The 22,912-nt window shown below is 39.5% G+C and overlaps 3 protein-coding genes and 1 long non-coding RNA gene across 11 annotated transcripts in view; 2 read left to right on the top strand and 2 right to left on the bottom strand.

Annotated features, from left to right (window-relative positions):
* LOC143714499 (uncharacterized) overlaps positions 1-14,532 on the bottom strand; it is a 76,570-nt gene extending 62,038 nt beyond the window's left edge. Inside the window, exons 1-2 of the long non-coding RNA XR_013195509.1 lie at positions 14,407-14,532; positions 11,494-11,781 (exon numbers count right to left, since the gene is read on the bottom strand). This is a non-coding gene — a long non-coding RNA (uncharacterized LOC143714499). The remainder of the gene's footprint in view (positions 1-11,493; positions 11,782-14,406) is intronic.
* LOC143714421 (uncharacterized) overlaps positions 1-22,912 on the top strand; it is a 318,101-nt gene that overhangs the window by 32,662 nt on the left and 262,527 nt on the right. For 2 of the 5 annotated variants that reach the window (XM_077205595.1, XM_077205594.1), the window contains exon 3: positions 19,623-20,288. The exons of 1 other annotated variant lie outside the window; for it this stretch is intronic. In XM_077205595.1, coding sequence (XP_077061710.1) covers positions 19,623-19,626 — 4 coding nt within the window. In that variant the 3' untranslated portion in view covers positions 19,627-20,288. Of the gene's footprint in view, positions 1-3,171; positions 3,281-19,622; positions 20,289-22,912 lie in introns of those variants that run through there. 2 more of the 5 variants (XM_077205597.1, XM_077205598.1) reach the window with 2 other exon arrangements.
* LOC143714435 (uncharacterized) overlaps positions 1-22,912 on the bottom strand; it is a 280,655-nt gene that overhangs the window by 217,949 nt on the left and 39,794 nt on the right. The gene's annotated exons all lie outside the window — the stretch shown is intronic.
* On the top strand, positions 807-21,562 carry LOC143714413 (uncharacterized). Of its 4 annotated transcripts, none has more exons than XR_013195485.1 (4): positions 3,161-3,280; positions 16,502-18,383; positions 19,623-20,506; positions 20,610-21,562. XR_013195485.1 is itself a non-coding variant. In XM_077205562.1 (4 exons), the coding sequence occupies exons 3-4, from the start codon at positions 16,507-16,509 to the stop codon at positions 19,624-19,626; spliced, it is 1,881 nt and encodes a 626-aa protein (XP_077061677.1). In that variant the 5' UTR covers positions 3,161-3,280; positions 15,612-15,737; positions 16,502-16,506; the 3' UTR covers positions 19,627-21,562. The 4 variants fall into 4 exon arrangements, 3 of the variants coding, with proteins under 3 accessions (XP_077061678.1, XP_077061676.1, XP_077061677.1); XM_077205562.1 differs by adding an exon at positions 15,612-15,737 and having other exon boundaries at positions 19,623-21,562; XM_077205563.1 differs by lacking the exon at positions 3,161-3,280 and adding an exon at positions 807-894 and having other exon boundaries at positions 19,623-21,562.

Below are 22,912 nucleotides of genomic sequence, written 5' to 3'. Positions count from 1 at the left end.
AAAATGGCAACCGGAATGATTCTGTTCGACCCAGAGTCCGATCCCGAATCGAAGGACAATGAACCAACAACACCTCAAGTACAACGGATACTTCAGCCTGTGACAGCGTGGTAAGTTATTGTTAATTGTTTATGCTACTTCTAATGTAGGCTATCTTTAATGTTTTTTATAGAAATTTTACTCACATAAGTGTGTTGCACCATTCCTGTCGGATCCAATATAGAAGGCACAGCACCGTTTTTCAATCTTAATCGGTCTGCAAATCCTGTCTCGACCTGTGTCTTGTTTACAAAACAGTCCTCGGCGAAATGAAGCGAACAAACGGACAATGTTTTACCCACATCAGCTGGAACCTCATTAAAAATAAATTTTAACCATGCATTCCTATTGGAATCCAGAAGAAGCTTATGCAGCGACTGTCTTCTTCCACAACCAGGCACTGCACAATATTTAGTAAACGGCATGTTTACTGCTCGGTAGCTCGATCCGGTTTCTCATCACGAGGTAGGCCTATGTTATTTAGCTATGCCTGTAATGCGCGAATCGGTGGGCGGGGCTAAACCGGCCGTGTTGAAGTAGGCGTTGATCTTCTTCTGCGGGGGTGGTGTTTTATCCTCTTTGACGTCATAGTTCCCCAGTTTGAAAAACGAGTCGTTTGCTGAGCCTGGTGTCAATAAAAGCATTTTTTGGACTAACAAGGACGTTTTCAGTTCTGAAACTTACAGGATATTCTTATAATATGGTGACCTCTTAGATGTCAAAAGCTCAAGGAAAATTTGATTTCTCAGTTCATCTCCCCTTTAAGCAAAAAGCCCAGTGGCACAGACCCAGGCCTGAGCTGGATCAGACACCGCTGGGGACTCTGGAACGACTTCAAACACCTTGGAACTACAGGTAAGGGCCATTTATGATGGTAATAGGTTGTAAGAGTGTTGGAGGGTTGCTTTAGATTTTGCAGCGGTATAAAAATACAACAGTAATTAAATTTAAATTGATAATATCACCTGTTTACCTTATTACTGTTTGTCTAATGAGTGCCCAATTTCAGAACAAAAAGGTTTGAATAAGCGCCCCCTGCTCGCAATAGCTGTAAATAAGCACAACAAAAGCTCACGTTGTTTTCCAAAGACAGATATTGATTACAGTTTAAGTCTGTATCTTAAACTGCATTGATCATAAACCTGCATTGGTTACCTCCACTGTAACTGATTTCCCCACACAAATGTTAATGCTTTGATGATGTTTATTTTGCACAAAGGCATGAGTGGAGAAAAACAAGTCAATTTTATTTTTATCTAAATTTTCATAAAACTGCAATTTAAATATATTATTTCTATAGGTTATACAAAAAAGGACTAAATAAATAGGCCGAATAAGATGATCTACAGCATGTAAACTGGTGGTAGCCTAGTCTATGAAAGGTACACCCCTCTAAGCTCACAGAAATGGTTAGACCCAAGTCTTCAGCAGCCAATGACACCGACCCGTTCAAACTGATTTTTAACACGTATTTCACGCGTGAAATATGCAACATAATCAACGCGTATTGACATAATCAACGCATATTTCACCCGTGAAATACGTGTTAAAATTCGCGTGTTTTTGGCCCTCTTGGCCTTCCATACACACGCTCTCACTCACACACGCTCTCACTCACACACGCTCTTGCACACTCACGAACAAACAAACATGGCATTGACCTTCAGGCCTTGTTCATCAGCACAGGATGATAAAAATGTTTCCTAGCATCTAGACACTGAAATTCCTCCAGGATCTTCCTTAGGGCCATTTTTTTGTTGACTTCCGCTCATCTGCCGAAAAGGAGGCTCTGTCACCTTCCCATAGAATAAGTCTCCATGCATGACTGCGTTCCCAGTCCCGTGCTGTAAGAAGGTCTCTTACAATGATTGGCTGTAAATATATATAATGGCACAAAAATAATGAATCTATTTATCTAGCATGCATGCAACTGCTAGATATATGACCAATAAATTAATTTACCTTATCAGTGTCCTCTTCAACTACAACTCTTTTGCTGAGCGACAGTTTGGTGGTGGTGGATTTTGACACCCTAAAGACCGGCTCAAGATGAAGAAGTAGGCAGAATTTTGTTCTCCTTGCTCCATCCATCTCCTCCGAGATCGCACGAAGGCACCTTCACCTTTACATTCAGTAATTTACAAAGCAAAGCAGCATCAGCATTTGAGAGACTTTCAGGGAGCCCCTGAGTAACGGCAGCAATTTCGCTCTGCCTCTTCCTCTGCTTTTCTAAGCTTGGCAAGCTCACTCCCAAATCTTCTCATGAATTTAACAATATCAAATTTGAGTAACTCCCAATTACTACTAAAAGAGCTTTCCCTTACAGCTTTTTTTCCAATAATGACTAATGAAATTGTTCAATTTTAGCCTAACGTTATTATGAGGCAGTAGAGAACTATTTAATTTCCAATATGATGGTTTAATAGAATTTAAAGCGCTAACAGAGAGTTTCATTTTTATAAAAATAGCCTTATGGTCAGTTAGGGGTGTTGGAAGAATATAAAAAAAAAGTACTATGAATGTCAATAGATTTAGCGATTAGCCAAAAGCCTATATGAGAGAGATGAGAAACAGCCGTGTTGCTCCAGGTAAAAGCTTTAGTATAAGGGGATTTGGTCCTCCAGACATCAATCACATCAAGTCTCTCCATGAATTGAATACACTTTGAATTAAGTGATGAGGGTTGACCAGGTGGACATTTATCAAGAACACTGTCAATTGCAATATTGAAATCCCCACCTATAACAAGCAAAGCAAATTTTTTTCAGCCAGTATAGTAGGCTAGTCTACTTTCTATAAACTCAAGAAAACATTCTCAGACCTTGAATTAAATCCACAAATATAAAATATAATTACCACAAATATAATGGCCAAAATAATATAAGTTGAATTTAGATCAATGACATTACACAAAAAGCGACCATATGAATCACAGTCTGTTGGCGCGTCTTTTTTTTTTTCAACGCTTTATTCAATAACAAAACATACAATAATTAAATACAAAAAAATAATACAATTAATAATACAATAATACAAAGCTGTTGGCGCGTCTTCGATCATTTACAGTTGCTGCTGGTGACGTCACCGCTCGCTCGCGCCGTCTCTTCCGTCACTGAGTTTCAGTGCGCATGCGCTGCAAATAGCGCGCGCCGCGCTCGCTGCTGAGGGATGGATTTCAGTGAACGAGAAAGATTAACTAGTTTCAGCGTCGAGTCTTCTGAGGCGAGGAGAGCAGTTCACGGTATTTCTCATATTTACACAACCATCACACACACTTTGTACAGTTTGATTAAGCGACAGACTCATTTGTGTAGGTATTGTTTTCATCGGTCACAGCGATACTTGTGCGTCTTTTGTGGCGTCTTCCTCCTGAAATACACATTTAGTGCAGCAGCAGCGAGCATGAGGAGAATATGTACGTTAGAGTTCAGACCTGTGAGATTTTGTGTGCTTTTGTGTTTGTTTGTTTGATTGTTTCGATGTTTCAAGTGAGAACTTTTTACTGAATGTCAAGTCAAAAGTCAAAGTTTGATATCTGTGAGTGGAATTGAATGACGGACACAACTCGGTTTTGTAACGTTGATTCTTTTCTGGAGAACTGGATTAATCATGTAGTTTTTGGACCAACTAACGTTACCACTGTACAGGTTTCGTGTCCTCACTACGGATTCCCCAACAGTACAATTGCGATTCAGATATAACTAAGAACATATAATCATTGTTCTACAGAATCGATCGCAAGTGTCATTATTAGAATATACTGGAAAATATACTGCTAAATACTTTGAGCCATATTAAATCATGGATTGATCGAACATGACTGTTAATTCACTTTGACATAGAACATTATAATTTGATATGTAATCTTTCTAAGTGAAGAGAAGGATGTGTGAAGGGAAGGAAGTGGGGGACTTTACTCAGGGCCGTGGAGACCAATGGCAGTGTGTGTTTGTGGTGTCCAGAAGTATCTGGGACAGGGGCGGAGGGACCAAAAAGGGCACTAAAAATATATATATTACTTCAAATAACAATCAATTGAATTTTTTTTTTACAGAGTTTAAATGTAATTATTTATTAAATAAATCACATGTATTTAAAGCAGTACCCTTCTGTCTGTTGTGCTTTTAAATATATTAATGACTTTAATGTTCCTTGATTTTTTTTTGTTTTATTCTTTCTTGGCATCTAAAAAAATATGTTGATACAATTATTAGAATGCATAACACATCAAATGAAAATATGGAAATGATGATAATATTACTAAATATTATTTACTTTACCAAACAAAACAGTGAGAATCAAGAAGGTAATTATGGAAAATTAATTTTTAGTTTTGTTGATGTAGTAAATTTAATGTATGTATTATGAAAGACAGTGTTAGCTATCATGAATCCGTAACACTTTACAATAAGGTTTCATTAGTTAAATTAGTTAACATTAGCTAATAATTAACTGCACTTCTACAGCATTTATTAATCTTAGTTAATATTAATTTCAGCATTTACTAAAACATTAAAATCTAAAGTTGTATTTGTTATCATTAGTTAATGCACTGACTGTGACAAATGTGTTGCTCATGGTTAGTTCATGTTAGTTCATACCTGAGTAATGAACAAATGAACCTTATTGTAAAGCGTTACTATGAAATCAAAGATATAAGTTCCTTACAATTTAGAGTTGGACATGGACTTAAGATTTCATTTAACTAGATGTATTTCCCCTTGCACTTTTATTCCTTTGGATAAAAACGAATGACATTGTCACTCATGCGTCTGAAATCGAGTTATACTCTTATTATAGTTAAGAATAACTCGCATGCTGCCGCAACTTTTTGAGTAGCATGGTGATTGTAGGATAAATGTAATTTTCCGTATTAGCCTAAACGTTACCTGCTGCTCTTTTGAAGACTCGCGCGAACTGCTGCGTAGTGCGTACCAGATTAAATGCGTATGAGGCGCTGCAAAGGAAACTCCGCCTACCACTTCTCCGCCAAACATTTTTTAATATATTATTTGTTTGTATTATTATTGTTAGAGGCAAGGGTGTGTAAGTGTATTGTTATTTATTATAATATTTATAATAATAATTATTATTATTTACAATTATCAGAAAAGGGCACAATACATTGAGACAAAAGACGCAGGGGCTTCCCCACCCCTCTCCTGTGCACGCCACCGAGGTTCTGTTTGTCTTAAGGCTGATTTATACTTCTGCGTCGGAACTACGCCATAGCCTCTACGCTATACACTACGCATTGGTTTTCATTTATACTTCTGCGTCGTTGTCCACGTTGACGCGCAATTACACATGGAGAGGGAGCATGTGAAACCCGAGGGAGGGGTTCTAGCAGACCAATCACAGCGCTTGCGTTCGCGTAGAATTGACGCGTTGTTAAATGTTTTGAGAGGTGCACGTCAGGGTACGCCGGAGGGTACGCGCGCTACACACAGCCTACGCCGTAGCTACAGCGTAAGTTCGAAGCATAAGTATAAATTGGGCTTTACAAAGTAGAACATTTGCTTGTCCAGAAAAAAAAATTGATATGCTTTGACATATTTAAATCTGCATATTTATGATTTTTGAACCTTTATAAAGGGCTTTTTCCCCTAAGCGTTTGAAATGCATGCTTCGTCTTCAGCTTCAGACATGCATGGCTTGAAAGGGGCGGCAGTGGCTCAGTGGTTCATGTAGTTCAATCCCCGGTTCCACCTGACCAAGTGCCGAGCTGTCCATGAGCAAGACACCTAACCCCAACTGCTCCCGACGAGCTGAGTGGAGTATGGGTTTAAAAACCAAATGCTGTACCATGAATTTTTCCCCCACAAGGAGTGTAAACGCCACAGCCATTGAGGGAAATCCGCGCTAAGGAACTTCTCTAGTGGCCGCGAGTCATGATTAGCATCGGCATGTTGACATCCTAACAGATAGCATCTAACGTTCCTTGTTTCAGCCGTTTGTAAGCTATTTTAGTAGCTGTGGTCTACTAAAAGACTCTAAGGCATCAAGGCTAAAGTAGAGAGAATAAAGAAGCGGGTTTTTTTCGTCCACAGCTATCTTCCCATGCTTTTCTCATCCTATTATTGCTTCTCTTGTTGCCTTTTGACTGAAAATGACAACTAAAAGCCACACAATGTGGTATCGTATCAGTATTTTATTTTCTGAGTTGTGTATTCTGAGTTGTGTTGCAGTAAAAAGCCAAAGACTATAGAAATAAGCGCCAGTAGCTCACTGAGTGCAACCATTTGACGTCATCAACGCAGAACGTACTGTGTGTACATACAAAATGGTCTCCCCCATAGTCCAAAAACGATGTTGATTTTTTTTTTAAACAACACATTTTCATGGGTTTTCTACTACATATGTAAATAAGAGACATTGTTTACGTTATATTAAGCTATACATGTCTTCAAACCAGGGGATCCCTTTAAATTCTTAAATTAGATCAATATACAGTATATAGCCTTTATATGAACACCAAGTTGTTCAATAGCCTACATAGCAGACAGCCTATAAATCGTTACAAAGGGACAATTCAGTAACACTACACTAGAGAAAAATATATTATATGGATTATCATATGTTACTATAAACGTTTCCATTCGTTATGATGTTATGAAATGAGATTGGAATAAAAACATGAAGCCTAATGTTTGGTGCGTTTTGCTTTTCAAACTCACAGCGCGTGCAGAGAACATTTACTGAAGTGATCGAGCCTCTCCAAACTATGAAACATTATTCTTACCATATTATACATGTCTACGTGTGAGCAGATATTCACAAACACAGTATTTTACTGTAAACACAGGTCTAAACATTATAATCACCATATTAGAATAAGCACTCATACTGCTATATCGTGCTGTTTAATTATCGAACATAAAAACATTCTTGTGTCGTACATATACATTTAGCATTAGGCTTCATGTTTTTACTCCAATCTCATTTCATAACGTACATTTTAGTCTGGCACCAGTTTAACTAGTAGCCTAGCTACAATGTAAAGTTTACGCAACAATAACATGCTACTATTAGTGTCTTACCTTAAAAATCGTCCTCATAATCAAATCGCGTTCTTCTAATTCTTCTGAGGTAAATCCAAGTTGCACAGCAAAGCACAAACACTTCCAAACTGTTTAGAGGTGATGAGGGCGTTAACAGCTCTGCGTTCCTTCACGTGGCTCATTTGCATGTGAACAGCTTTTGTCACGTAGGTGTGGTCACATTAGCGCTAATGAGTTTTGGCTGGAGAAACTGTACATGTCGTTGCTTTCATACGAATTACTTAAACGGAGAATATTTGTTTTTTGATATGTTTTACATCATTTAAAAATGGAACTTCAAGCTTCGTAAAGACATATGTTTCATGTCACAGTGACAAGTATTCACTGAGTTAAAGATCATTTTCTGTCGCGTTTCAGAATGAACTTCACATTGAGAGAGACGACAGAACGCGCATCATGTTTATTTCCTTTATTTATGAAAAACACAACATTTTGTTTTTATTATTAGTATACACACATAAAAGAAGACATTTAACAGTGTTGAATGATGTATAACACTTGCCTGTATGACAAAAATAGACGGAGTTATTTGAGTCTATTTTGCACTGATAAGAAAAAAAGCGATAGCCGACCCCAGGGGGTTAAACATCGTATAAATTTTAAAATATGGTTGATTACTTACAAAGCACTAAATAATATTATAATTTTTAAATTAAGCCTATATTTATATCTGAATTTGTCAAAACCTAGACTTTCCCAAAGCCTAAGGCCCATGACACACTGGCTGCGTGGCGTGTCCGTTTTATTTCGGCTCCTATGTTAACAGGTTAGAGCTTGCAGACACGCGCGTGCACGGAAAACGCGTGCATGAAAAACGCGTGCATGCTAGAAATAGAACCGACGCCTATTTTTCACGCGACACGCAAGCGTGTTGGAAGTGTTTCCAGGCTAAATAGAATAGGAAAAGATGTTTATATGTTATTTTGTACACGAATACATATTAGTAAATTACATTTTGATGGTTGAAAGTCTAGGTTTTGACAAATTCAGATATAAATATAGGCCTAATTTAAAAATAAATAAATAGGCCTAATTATCAATTTTCAATACAATTGCCAATACAGAACGAAATATTCTGTAGTCTATTTTGCTGTCAATACTGCTGACTAGGGGTGAACCGAAATTTCGGCCGCCGAAAATGTTCGGCCGAAAATGGCAATATCGGTTTCAGGCCGAAATTTAAAAAAAAACAGCCGAAAACTTAAACCGAAAATGAATGTCACCCGCCCCTCCCATCCGTGCGCAAGCGCTTAGGTTTCACTCACGATCAAACTGTTATCACGCGTCTGCCTATCAAAGATAGGGATGTCTCCCGCATATTGATAGCGGCTCCCTTATGCCCGCAAATTAGTTCAAATCTCCCGTAAGAGCGAGCGAGCAAGAGCTCGTGCTCCAAACCGTGTAGCGCGCACGCCAGACAGGGAGAGAGAGAGCGTGTGTGTGCTAGTGTGCCACATGAAGCGCATGTAAGACCCCCAGTCCAATTTTCTGTGTGAGTAGTTATGCTATACCTTGTGTCAAGATGATTTATGACCCTATGATTGACAGGTGGGCGTGGCTTTCCTTTGATCTTCCCCGCCCCTTCCGGTTCATCCCCGTCCTGTCCCGCCCCTTGTCCCGCCCCTTCCGGTTCCTCCCCTTCCTGTTACCTTTGACCTAGTTCCGCCCCTTCCTGTTACCTTTGACCTAGTTTCCGCCCCTTCCGGTTACAGCTTCTGTCAAAATGATGGATGATGACCTTTGATCTAGTTCGCCCCTTGCGGTTACAGCTTCTGTCAAAATGATGGATGTGTGACAGTTAGTTTGATTGTTTGATCAAGAAAAGGGAGGTATTGGCCTTTGATGTTAACATAAGCTTTGATGTTACAGTTACAAAGTGATGTGACAGTTAGTTTGAGATGTGATTGTTTGAAGTTGGTGTTTTGGTCACCGCATCCCTGAGCTTTATCAAGGGCAGCTGTGAAAGTGATAAGAAAAAATGGTGGAAGTTTATCTGTTCTGTAAAAAGAATATAAAATAAAACCTCACACAAAAAGTTTGAATAAAATGTAGAACTATTCACTGAACCAAGCATTTCAGTTTAAATAAAATGGAGCCACAAAAATATTGCAAACAATCCAATGTATGAATGATATGAGTGTGTGTGTGTGTGTGTGTGTGTGTGTGTGTGTGTGTGTCAAAGCAGGAATTTCCCCCCCTCCGCATTGCTGAGGACCTTGGAAGTTTATCTCACACAGAAGTTGAAAAAGCATTATGTTCATTTAAATGAAATGATTATAAAATTTACATTTAGTCATTCACAAATATTTGACACTGACTCAAGTTGAAAAAACATGCTGTTCAATTAAAAGTATATAAATTAAACAAAAATAAATCATCTTACTGTTTCACCATGGCTGAAAAAAACCCACAAGTGTTTCCCCTGAAGTCTTTTCTCTCTGTCACACCAGCGTGTGGCTGGCCTGGTATCTGTTTTTGTGACACGTTCCTGAGCCCATTGAAAAGCATTGCGTTCCTTTAAAAGTGTATAAATTAAAATATATCATATATAAAACAAATAGTTTACTAATTTAAATAAAGTTGAAAAGCATGTTGTTCATTTAAAAACTTACTAAATTACTGAAGTTGAAAAGCATTCTGTTCATTTAAAATAAATATTTTACAAATTTACTGTACCAATTATGTTGATTTAGATAAAATCATCTTATATTTTCACCAGGGTTGAAGAAAAAAAATCACACAGGTAGTGCCTTGTGTCTTGGCTATTTTATAGCCTTTTACAGTAAGAGCCTGTGGAAAACTATGGGAAAACGGCGGAGGTGTGTGTCCACTATATTCTTTCAGTACTCTATGAATGGAACTGTTTAGGTTCAAGGCCAATTCACATTCCCAGCATTTAGGCAGACATTTACACGAGCGCCATATTTCACTGATAACTGTCACTCCTGAAAATAAGTCTTATGAATTAAAAGTAATTTATTACCGGTGGTACGAAAACAGCGGTGATATCACTTATTTGTCACGCACACTGTCCATGCTGACAGGCACTACCTGTGTGATTTTTTTTTCTTCAACCCTGGTGAAAATGTAAGATGATTTTATCTAAATCTAACATAATTGGTACAGTAAATTTGTAAAATATTTATTTTAAATGAACAGAATGCTTTTCAACTTCAGTAATTTAGTAAGTTTTTAAATGAACAACATGCTTTTCAACTTTATTTAAATTAGTAAACTATTTGTTTTATATATGATATATTTTAATTTATACACTTTTAAAGGAACGCAATGCTTTTCAATGGGCTCAGGAACGTGTCACAAAAACAGATACCAGGCCAGCCACACGCTGGTGTGACAGAGAGAAAAGACTTCAGGGGAAACACTTGTGGGTTTTTTTCAACCATGGTGAAACAGTAAGATGATTTATTTTTGTTTAATTTATATACTTTTAATTGAACAGCATGTTTTTTCAACTTGAGTCAGTGTCAAATATTTGTGAATGACTAAATGTAAATTTTATAATCATTTCATTTAAATGAACATAATGCTTTTTCAACTTCTGTGTGAGATAAACTTTCAAGGTCCTCAGCAATGCGGAGGGGGGGAAATTCCTGCTTTGACACACACACACACACACACACACACACACACACACACACACACACACACACACACACACACACACTCATATCATTCATACATTGGATTGTTTGCAATATTTTTGTGGCTCCATTTTATTTAAACTGAAATGCTTGGTTCAGTGAATAGTTCTACATTTTATTCAAACTTTTTGTGTGAGGTTTTATTTTATATTCTTTTTACAGAACAGATAAACTTCCACCATTTTTTCTTATCACTTTCACAGCTGCCCTTGATAAAGCTCAGGGATGCGGTGACCAAAACACCAACTTCAAACTAACTGTCCCCATCAAAGCCAATACATCTCAAACTAACTGTCACATCACTTTGTAACTGTAACATCAAAGCTTATGTTAACATCAAAGGCCAATACCTCCCTTTTCTTGATCAAACAATCAAACTAACTGTCACACATCCATCATTTTGACAGAAGCTGTAACCGGAAGGGGCGGACACTAGGTCAAAGGTAACAGGAAGGGGCGGGACAAGGGGCGGTACAGGAAGGGGAGGAACCGGAAGGGGCGGGACAAGGGGCGGTACAGGAAGGGGAGGAACCGGAAGGGGCGGGACAGGAAGGGGAGGAACCGGAAGGGGCGGGGAAAGATCACATGAAAGCCACGCCCACCTGTCAATCATAGGGTCATAAATCATCTTGACACAAGGAATAGCATAATAACTACTTGTGTGTATAGCAGTTTCATTAAAATTTGCGTAGCACTGCACAACTGTGTTTCCTAAGGCTACATAGGCTTACATGTTGTTTACAGTTTGAGTTTGGATTAAGTTCTAGAGCTGTTTTTGCACTGTTGTTTTGCATTGTTTTGCACAGCAATTTAAAATGTAAGTAAAATTGTTTACATGCAGGTGCAGAATAGAGGCCCACTGCCATTCTGTGATTTTGTGTGCAGTTATTCAGATAATTGTGGATCTTTTTGCACAACTGTTAAAAAACTATTTTAGTTGATGGAACATAAAACTTGAAGAATAATATTATTTGGTATTATTATTTATATTTATTGTTAAAAATATTTTAGGTTTTGTACTGTATATATATATATATATATATATATATATATATATATATATATATATTAGTGCTGTCAAACGATTAAAATATTTAATCGCGATTAATCGCATTTAATCGCACATTTTTATCTATTCTAAATGTCTCTTGATTTCTTTTTGTCCCATTATTTTTTCTCATTTTAATGCTCTTATCAACATGGAAAAGTGGATCGGCTTGCTTTGTGCAAATGTTTTTTATTGAAAACAACATTGGCATATATTGTGTTCAATTTCACACTAAAACATTCTTACTTGGAGCAAATAATCTCTCACACAATGTAACACTGTCCATCAATAAAAGGGTGAAAGAAATACTGACGAGGTCCTGATATTGACGAGGGGGCGGAGAATTCGCATCAGCTGTGTGTGTGTGTGTGTGTGTGTGTTTGGCCATCATCAAGTGGTATTTCAGACTGGACGTGCTGCGATGATGATAGCTCAGTTCACAACGACAAAACACACAGATCACTTTGGTCTCGTCAATGGAACCATTTGGCAACTTTTTAAAAGTAAACGTTCCATTCAGAATCTTATTGGCATCCATTTCGGTGTCTCGCGCTCGTCATCCACTCAAAACTGGACGTTTTGAACGTTCCTATAACATTCAGAAATAACGTTTTTATAACTTAAAGGGTTACTTCAGGATTTAGCATTAAGATTTGTATTAGTAGAAAACCAGTAGTATTTTCGAATTACCTTGCTTCCCCCCCTCATTTCCCCCTGATATGAGAGATTTATGTATTTTTAGTCTGGAAAAAATCCTCCGATGACGCAAAAATCGTCATTTTGCGTCATCGGAGGATTTTTGGGCCAGAGGCTTAAAACTACAGCCAGTACTAGTAGCTAGTTCCACATGTTTTCACTACGCCCATATGGGGCGGGATCTCACTCACAGAAAGTAAGATATTGTCAGCCATCTTTCTGTAGAAGCTAAGCTAACAGGCTCTTGCTCTGTGTATAAAGTTTGTATAGTGGGCTAATCACGATAGCGGAAGGTAACGTTAGTTTAGAAGTTGAAATGACAGAAGGGGATTTCGAAGATCAGTTGCGCGAATCTGATGCTCGCGGCTACCTGTACGAGCCGCAATACAGCGATGAACAGTTGCGGGAGATGGAGGAACAAGATGCGGCCGGAGCAGCTGCTGCAGCAGGGGAGCAAGACCTGACTCGAGCCCGGCTAGACTCCAGCTGGGGCGGACTGGAGCTGTCAGTGCTCTCGCTGTGCGCCTATGGAAACAGATAGAGAGTCCTATTGCTGTCGCGAATTTCAGCGATGTCATTTTCTTCTGGACGAGATAAATTGGAAACGCCAGCCAAAGCCCGCAGGGACAAACGGACGGCTTAGTGTAAAGTGAGTAACGTTATTTGGTTTGTTTTTCTTTTTTTTACCAAGACGTAATGTACAGAGTTTGGACACCCGGCATTATCACAATGTTCTTCCCTCGTAACGTTAGTCAGCTGAGCTATTGTTGTTATATTTACATCTATGATAGTATACTGTGTGCAAATAGTTCGCATTGCTAACGTTGTGCTTACTGTTTTGTAGACAATATCGCCTAACAGCCTATCGTCACTTTATGGAATGGTTCCAGCAAGGCGAGCGACTTGGTAAAGACTATCGTCTCGTTTTGCCCACCTGTGTTGTCCAGGACATCAGACGGAAATATCCAGCTCCTGACTGACAATACTGTGAATGAATATAAGGAAACAGCCGAAGCTCTGGAAGAGCTTTGAGTGTAAAAGTGTTAATATTAATTTTAAGTTAATATAAAAGTTATAACTCCCATCGGTTGTGGTTCTTTTTATAAACCTTTAAACCTTTACTGTTACTAGAGTATGTATTAGCCTAGAGAATGTGTGGAGAAATTTTTCGGATACTGCCGCCTGTAACCGGTAGGCGTGGTTTGGGAGTGGCCTGGCCTCGTAAGGGCAGCAAAGCAAGTGCATTCTGGGAGTTGTTGTCTTTCAGCCACATGAGTAAAAAATACATTTTCTGCCTTTTCTCAGTCTAGAATGCTTCAATTTAAAAAATAATTTCACATTTCTACTATATAAATGATCACTATTAAATACACATTCATGTTCCCAGAGCTGAAGTATCCCTTTAATGGGAACGTTATGAAAACGTTCTTATAACCTAAAATTGTTAGCTGGGGAAGAGGAGAGATTCGCGATTGCACTGTACACGTTTTAAGTGCAGGCACATATTGTCTGAGCGAGCCCAGAGAAAATTCTTACAAGAGCAGCGTGTATCTGAGAGCGCGCGACTCGAGCAGAGAGATTCGTGCTCGGCACATTATATTCCACGCGCGAGCAGAGAGATTCGTGCTCGGCACATTATATTCCACGCGCGAGCAGAGAGATTCGCGCTCACGCATCCGGCTCGCAAGCCCAAACAAGTGTGTGCGCCGTGCCTGTTGTTTTGTTTCCGGTCTAGCTAGATCCGCTTGCGCTTTCAAAACGTCCATGCCGCGTCCTATTGCAAAAGCATGTGAAAAAAAACTACAAAGTTTGCTAGGCCAAAAAGACCGTTAATCGCGCGATAAAAAAATTAACGCCGTTAAAATGGGTTTGCGTTAACGCCGTTAATAACGCGTTTAACTGACAGCCCTAAAATATATATATTAGTATAAGTTTTTAAAAGAAACCATTTTCGGCTTCAGTTTCGGTTTTCGGCCAAGTGCATCCTAAATTTTCGGTTTCGGCCCAGAATTTTCATTTCGGTGCATCACTACTGCTGACAGTGTCTTTATCAGTAGGCTTTATATGTATGCTTAACACGAAGTATAGGGCTTCCACAACTCTCTCCCATATGTCGAACAAGGGTGATCCGTGTCAGCAGCGCAGCTTCAGACACGTTTCTGGTGTGCAAAGACCCAGAAAACGCGACGCAGCCGTGTGATGGCCAGTATTTAAGCCACACAAGTTTATCTATTCATATTTGCATTTGATCTATAAATAAAAGGACATTACTATGGTTTGGTTTAAGATCTTTATTTGTCATTGTACTGAGTCAGTGCATAGGCTTAGTTATTCGGTTTAAGGTTAAAACATTCAAATCAGCTAAAATTCCTCTTTGGCTAAACTGTGATTTATAAAAACATGGTTCAAATTGTTAGTTCATTTTGTAATTAAGATGACTTGAAATGTTTAGTACCTGATGTGTTGTGGTATGGACCAGCCTAGTGACAAAGAGATTCAAACAGGAAGTTGATCTGTTTTATGGGAATTCTAAAGGAAATGAAACCGTACCAACTTTGATGTATTAGGGGGGACATAGGAAAATGTGATGTTTTGATCAATGTGATGTTTGTTTAATAGGATTCTTTTGCATTAACTAAAATGTATCCATGGCTTTAAATTTAGTTAAATGTATGGTCTTCATTCTAGGGTTTGGGTTGTTGATGTTGTGAAAATGTGTATGGTTATGTTTCCTCTTCTTTGTTTTCATTGTGTGGGCCATCTCTTATAAATTCAGTGTATGTTTTGTGTAGAGGTTTTTTTTTTCCTCCCTATTGTACCCTGGGAAAGGTGGTGTTGAAATTTGTCCTCTGTCAGTTTGAGAGGTTCAAGCCCGATTATGTCCTTTTTGACTACTGGATGTTTCCTGTGATGTAATCTGAATGGAGTACAATTTTTGGACCTTCTTGTTTTTAACTGTTACAATGGTTTCCACCTTTTTCCTCTCTACTGAGGCTTGATCACCTTTTTTTCTTGTGTAAGCAAGATTTAATAAACCATCACAATTGAAGACTACTTGCTCCCTGTTTTGTGGCGATGGACTAATTTTTGTTGTGATTTACTAAGGCACATGGCAGATCCTTCACAAGCCGCCACGCAGCTGACACGCAACAGAAACGCCACGCTTGCGCCACACAGCCAGTGTGTCATGGGCCTAAGTGATGGATTAAAATAGTGATACAGCAGAAATAGGTAAATTAAAACGGTGTTTACAAAGGGAAGCACTAAATATAAAGGCAGTTATCAACAGCAGCAGTAAAATATTGTTTAGTCACTATAGTCAGAATGCTTGTGCACTAATGCATCGTTTTTCCTGTCCTGTTAATCAAGCCTGTAGCTTGCTGCGTTTCCATTCCGCTATCTTTTTATAACATTATACAAAGTCCCTCGTTCAGCAGGGGGGTTTTGAATGATCATGTCTTTTATTAAACCAGACAATTCTTTGACAGTGGTGTGAGCTGTGGGTCGCCTATTGTGACCTTTTATTTTTTGGCGTCGAGATGAATTGCAGGAAGTGCCATCCTCAGATGGGCCTCCCTTTACAGCATGAATGGAAGTCAGTGGAAGGAAAAGTCTAGTGTGAACGGCCATTAATAATTAAGACGTTTTTAGTCAAATAAACATCAATCTCAAAGTTGGTGTCAAAACATGGCAGTATGTTAATGTTAATATCATGTTAGATAATTGTCAGTTGATCAAATCTATTTAATAGTTCTCGCTAAAGAAACATGCCTATAATGTTTTAAAAAATAATAATTGAAAGATACATTTTCCTTACATATAGAAAGTTTCAATGACATGTAATCAATTTATAAAAAGCCATGAAATGATCAGTTTTTTATAGCAGTTGTCTACTTTCTACATTACATCAAGGCTCACTTTCATGTCCTTTCACTTTATATTTCTTTCTTTGAATTATTTTGATGTACTGAAAATTAAATGTAATATTTTTTCAGACCTGATGGAAGAGAGCGAGGAGAGAGAAGAACTGAGTGAAGTGAAGGAGGAGAGAGAAGAACTGAGTGAAGTGAAGGAGGAGAGTGAAGAACTGAGTGAAGTGAAGGAGGAGAGTGAAGAACGGAGTGAAGTGAAGGAGGAGAGAGAAGAACTGAGTGAAGTGGAGGAGGAGAGAGAAGAACTGAGTGAAGTGAAGGAGGAGAGAGAAGAACTGAGGGAAGTGAAGGAGGAGAGAGAAGAACTGAGTGAAGACGAGGAGGAACATCATGTCCAACCTGGAGAAAAACCTTTGAGTCACTCAAAGACTAAAAAGACATTTTTAAAGAAAAGAAGAGCCAAGAAATCTTTCACCTGCACTCAGTGTGGAAACAGTCTCACAACCAAACAACATCTTGAGATTCACATGATGATCCACACCGGAGAGAAGCCGTTCTCATGTGATCAGTGCGGGAAGAGATTCAGACAATCAGCAAACCTTAATATTCACATGATGATCCACACCGGAGAGAAGCCGTTCTCATGTGATCAGTGCGGGAAGAGATTCAGTCAATCATCAAACCTTAATGTTCACATGAGGATCCACACTGGAGAGAAGCCGTTCTCATGTGATCAATGCGGAAAAACATTTCTTAGGTCATCAGAGCTGAAGACACACCTGAGAGTTCATACGAAGGAGAAGCCGCATTCATGTTCTGTGTGTGGAAAGAGTTTTTCACTGTGGTGTAATTTACATAGACATGAGAAAACTCACACTGGTGTGAGAGAGTACATGTGCTTTGAGTGTGAGAAGACTTTTACTACAGCGGGCAATTTAAAACTGCACCAGAGAATTCACACTGGAGAAAAACCTTACAAGTGTTCACACTGCGACGAGAGATTCAGTCAGTCATCAAATCTGAAAACACATGAGATGATCCACACCGGAGAGAAGCTGCACACGTGTGATCAATGCGGGAAGAGATTCAGTCAATCATCAAACCTTAAAAAACACATGATAATGCACACCGGAGAGAAGACATTCTCATGTGATCAATGCGGCAAAACATTTCTTAGGGCATCAAACCTGAAGGAACACCTGACAGTTCATACGAAGGAGAAGCCGTATTCATGTTCTGTGTGTGGAAAGAGTTTTTCACTGCTGCACGCTTTACATGCACATCAGAAAATTCACACTGGTGTGAGAGAGTACATGTGCTTTGAGTGTGAGAAGACTTTTACTAGAGCGGACGGTTTAAAACGGCACCAAATAATTCACACTGGAGAAAAACCTTACAAGTGTTCACACTGCGACAAGAGATTCAGTCGATCATTATCTCTGAAAACGCACGAGAGGATCCACACTGGAGAAAAACCTTTCAAGTGTTCACACTGTGACAAGAGATTCAGTCAGTCAGAACATCTGAAAATGCATGAGAGGATCCACACTGGAGAAAAACCTTTCAAGTGTTCACACTGTGACAAGAGATTCAGTCAGTCAGAACATCTGAAAATGCATGAGAGGATCCACACTGGAGAAAAACCTTACAAGTGTTCACACTGTGACAAGAGATTCAGTCGATCATTATCTCTGAAAACACATGAGAGGATCCACACTGGAGAAAAACCTTTCAAGTGTTCACACTGTGACAAGAGATGCAGTCAATCAACACATCTGAAAACACATGAGAGGATTCACACTGGAGAAAAACCTTACAAGTGTTCACACTGTGACAAGAGATTCAGTGACTCATCAACTCTGAAAACACATGAGAGGATCCACAGCAGAGAGAAGCTGCACACGTGTGATCAGTGCGGGAAGAGTTTCTCTATTAAAAGTAACCTGAAGCGACACATGAAGATCCACACAGTGGAGAAACCACTTAAACACAGTCTGAGATCACGGTAAGTAGTTCATCTTTATGTGCTGAGCAACAAAGTCTCTTCTGTGTAAGTTAGCCACACATCAGCCTGTAGCCAAATCTCTCCTCTCCACCTATAGCCGCTGTGGGGTGAGCACAGGACACTTTGTTGATTGATTGATATCTACAGGTATTAACTTGTTCAACCAACAGGAATGTCTAATTTGTCAGTTCAGATCAATGCAAAATGCTGACAGTAGGTGGCGCTCATGTAAAGCAGAAATGCAGCACTATACAGGGCTCTAGACTGAGAGTAAATTGTCTGTCACCATGGTTGAGACTCATACACTGAATATTGATGTCTGTGTGTGCCTAAAATAAAGAGTTGCTTTTTCTATCAGAACAACTTAAAAGAAATCATTTAGATTATACAGATAAACTTGGATTATTTTCTTTAGAAACTTTGTGATACAGTAATGACCAACATGCTTTTAAGATAAGAGAAGGCTCTAAACGAGTTCAGTGACCTAGAAGTGGTAAATGCCTCACTTCTCTCTGGGAGTTTTCCGAACTCCCTGAAAACTGCAGTTGTTCAGCCCCTCCTGAAAAGGAGCAATCTGGATAAGACCATATTAAACAACTATAGACCGATCTCAAATCTTCCTTTCATAGGCAAGATCATTGAAAAAGTTGTCTTCCATCAGCTTAACAAATTCTTAAGCTCGAATGGATACTTTGACCATTTTCAATCTGGTTTCCGACCGCACCACAGCACAGAGACCGCGCTCATAAAGATAATAAACGATATTCGCTTAAATACTGATACAAGAAAATTATCAGTGCTGGTACTACTCGACCTCAGTGCTGCATTTGACACTGTCGATCACAACATACTTCTTGACAGGCTGGAAAACTGGGTTGGGCTTTCTGGTATAGTCCTAAAATGGTTCAGGTCATACTTAGGAGGCAGAGGTTATTATGTGAGTATAGGGGACCATAGGTCTGAGTGGACACCCATGACATGCAGAGTCCCTCAAGGTTCAATTCTTGAAGGTTGCAATGCCTTGATTTTGGTAAAGTTAGTACACAGTCATAGCCATAAATGCAGTGGTACTAGTAATTGGCATAATTTCTTTCGGTGTTTCAGTTTTCGGTTTCGGACAAGAATTTTCATTTCGGTGCATCCCTAGTTATTATGTGGAATACTACGATGCCTTACAATTTAACTACTACATTTTGATAATCCCTAAAAAGTTGTAACCTTTGCATACTTGTTTTGCAGATGATAAGGAACAGACCACCACAGACACTAGAGATCTTGTTCCTGTGGGACATGAACAGCAAAGAGTTGAAGATGCCATGAGGATGAACAGACCACCACAGACACTAGAGATCTTGTTCCTTTGGGACATGAACAGCTAAGAGTTGAACATACCATGAGGATGAACAGACCACCACAGACACTAGAGATCTTGTTCCTTTGGGACATGAACAGCTAAGAGTTGAAGATGCCATGAGGATGAACAGACCACCACAGACACTAGAGATCTTGTTCCTGTGGGACATGAACAGCAAAGAGTTGAAGATGCCATGAGGAGGAACAGACCACCACAGACACTAGAGATCTTGTTCCTGTGGGACATGAACAGCAGAGAGTTGAAGATGCCATGAGGAGGAACAGACCACCACAGACACTAGAGATCTTGTTCGGCTTGCCAAAGCCAACGATGGACATAAACCTTGCTATATGGACAGAGTTCCTGACAAGTGTCTCCACATTGTTGTGCATCTGACTAAGCCTACACCTGATGGGAGTAGGTGTTCTGTGTGTGTATCTTCTTAGTATCCTTGTCAATTATGATCATTACTCTGTGCTACTATGCCAATGGAGACACTTCTTCAATGCACTCAGCCCTAAATTTTAAGGTCACAAATGTACCTCACATAATTCCTGAGGTCCAATGTACCAGAGGAGGGATTTGTAGGGCTGAGCAAATATGGGCAGAACTCTTTACTGTCCTAGTACTTCAGAAATCCCTTTAAAGGTATACATATGAATTAAACGTGGCACAATGGCCTTCATCATCACAGTATGCTAATGCCTATCTAGTGCAAGGGATTTCATCACTAAGCTGATTGAGGATTGTTGTTGGTCTACTTTTACATGTCAGTCACTTTGAAATGTTGCTTAATTTTATTTCTGCTGTTCCAGAGTATCCTAGCTATTGTTTAGTATATTTTTCATCTTAGTTTTCTCTGTTTATTCTAGAGTCCTCAGTAGGGATGTGCCGAAGGAGGCTTCTGAAGCAGTGAGGCTTTTACAACAAACTGCGTTGGTGCGTCGAAGCTTTTGACACAGTTTTCTACTTCGCCATCTGGGGGTCAATAATAATAATTCCTACACAAACTGTGTGTCATTCAGATGTTTTGTTCATTGGGATGTCATTTGCCCCTTTTCCACAAAAAAGAACTGGTTCGGAACTGGTGCTGGTTCAAAGTTGGTTCGGAGTTGGTTCAACTTGCGAACCTTCTCAGAACCTGTTTGTTTTTCCACTGACTAGAGCGCCCAGCGAACGACGTCATTGCGCCACTGTGTACGTCGCCATACGTCTTAGCTAGAATCGCTTGCAAGTACAACATTACTTTGGGATTATCTCTAACTCGTGTACCAAGAAGGCTTTAAAAACAATTGAAATATTTAAGTCTTTTAATCTTTTCCTTTGATATATAATCTTTTCTGATTATTTATGTACCCCTGTCTTGTGTCTTTTTTTTCTTTCCGTTTATTTGTTCGATATTGTGAATGTTTTCTTCTTTGCTTACATAATGTTTAAAATAAAAAAAATTAATTTTAAAGAAATTTGAAAGAACACATCTAAACCCGCCCCCAGCCCCCGACGTAAGCATGACGTGGTAAAAGAATGGTTCTCTGGTTCTAGTCCAGCAAAGAGTTGGTGCCGCTTTGGAACCAGTTTTCCTAGCCGAGAACCGGTTCTTTGGCTGTCGAAACACAAAGAACTGGTTCGCGAGTAGGCACCGGCTCCGAACCGGCTCTCAAAATGCTTTGGTGGAAAAGGGGTAAAAGTAAGGTTTATTTGTATATTTGTCATTAGCAAGATGGCGGGCCACATTTCAGTGTATTGCACAATACAATGACAATAAAGACTTTCTGTTCTTCATTTTTACTCAGCTTCTAAATACAGTGTTAAATACACCAATAAATTGGGGCTATGTGATTTTTCATTGCACTATTTTTTGGCCTGCCAGTATTTGAGAGGGTCCTCACTTCGAGGGAGGTGTGTATCATTGATAAATTTCTTGACCTCTATGGTGGCATCAGCATTACAGCTTTGATGCCGTTGCGTCTCACTGACCCAGCTACCCAGGAGCTCCACAGGTCATCTGAGGATGGGGGATTCGAGCTGAGATGATGATGCCTCTGCTTGCTCACTGTTAGCCAGATCACTGTAGCACATTCACCCGTCAGCAGCCGTTCAGATTCACGGCATTATCCTGGTCGCCAAACCCAAGTGTCTTAAATCTGGGGTCTAGCAATGTGGCCAGTGCAAGCACACGGATGGACTGAACATTACTGCACCGCTTGCTGATGTTCTGCTGAAGAGCATCCCTAAGGATGAAGCAGAAGCATTTCTGGCCAGGGCTGTTTTTTTCCGCCACCTTGTGTTGAATCATCTTAATGATTCGGATGATCTTTGAAGCTGACACTCTCTTCTCCTCAGAGAGCTCTTTAGTGGTATGCGTGAAGGGTGCCGGTACTTCAAGGCTTTCAGAAGAAATTATGTTAATATCAGCACTTGAAAGTGCTTGAAAATGTCGCTTGAAAAACTAGCCAAAGCAGCAGCAACAAGCTCTCTGAGGTCAATGAGTGTTTGCAGCATATCATGCGTGCGGTTCCACCTGGTGTCCACTTCATGGAGAAGCTTCAGGAGCTGCACATCCTTTCTTGGGCAAGGATTAGCTTTTCAGTGGCTTTAGTGCTGACCTGAAAAAAGTCCTCACTCTCCTGGCTCTGTACGGATGTCTGCCAACACCTCGTGTTCTTCAACTGTCCTCTTAACATGAGGGTGAAGGAATGAGCAAAGCAAGGACGGTGGCGTAGTCCCAGCTTCTGAATCCTGACACCATGTTGGCCACATTGTCTGCAACTGAACCAGTGAGTCCCAGTCAGATATCAGATCTGACAAAGCTTCGCTGATGTTGTCAGCTGGATGTGAGTTTGGGAACGTGGATACTCCAGCAACACTGACCCAGTTCTGTGTTCTGTCAGTGTAATGGCCTGTCCCTGAAGTGCTCATCACTAATGCTCAATCATCAGTGGATTAATCAATGAATTATATCATTAACTTCAACACTGCTTCATGTGTCAAATAAAAAAACAAAACAAGGTTGAAGCGTAATTTAACGATTATCAACTGTAAATTAATTTACGGCATAAAACTATAGAAAAACAGCAATTTACTGGCAACCACAGCTGCCACTAGATTACCTTAAAATCAAGGAAAACAGTAATAGTCAGATTTACTAAACAAAAGAAGTTATTTTCACTGAAAT

Source organism: Siphateles boraxobius, unplaced genomic scaffold, assembly GCF_051911475.1.
Source record: "Siphateles boraxobius isolate OS27281-9 unplaced genomic scaffold, OSU_SipBor_1 54, whole genome shotgun sequence".
In the NCBI taxonomy this organism is placed as follows: Eukaryota; Metazoa; Chordata; class Actinopteri; order Cypriniformes; family Leuciscidae; genus Siphateles; species Siphateles boraxobius.
This window is presented reverse-complemented; position numbering and strand designations above follow the sequence as displayed.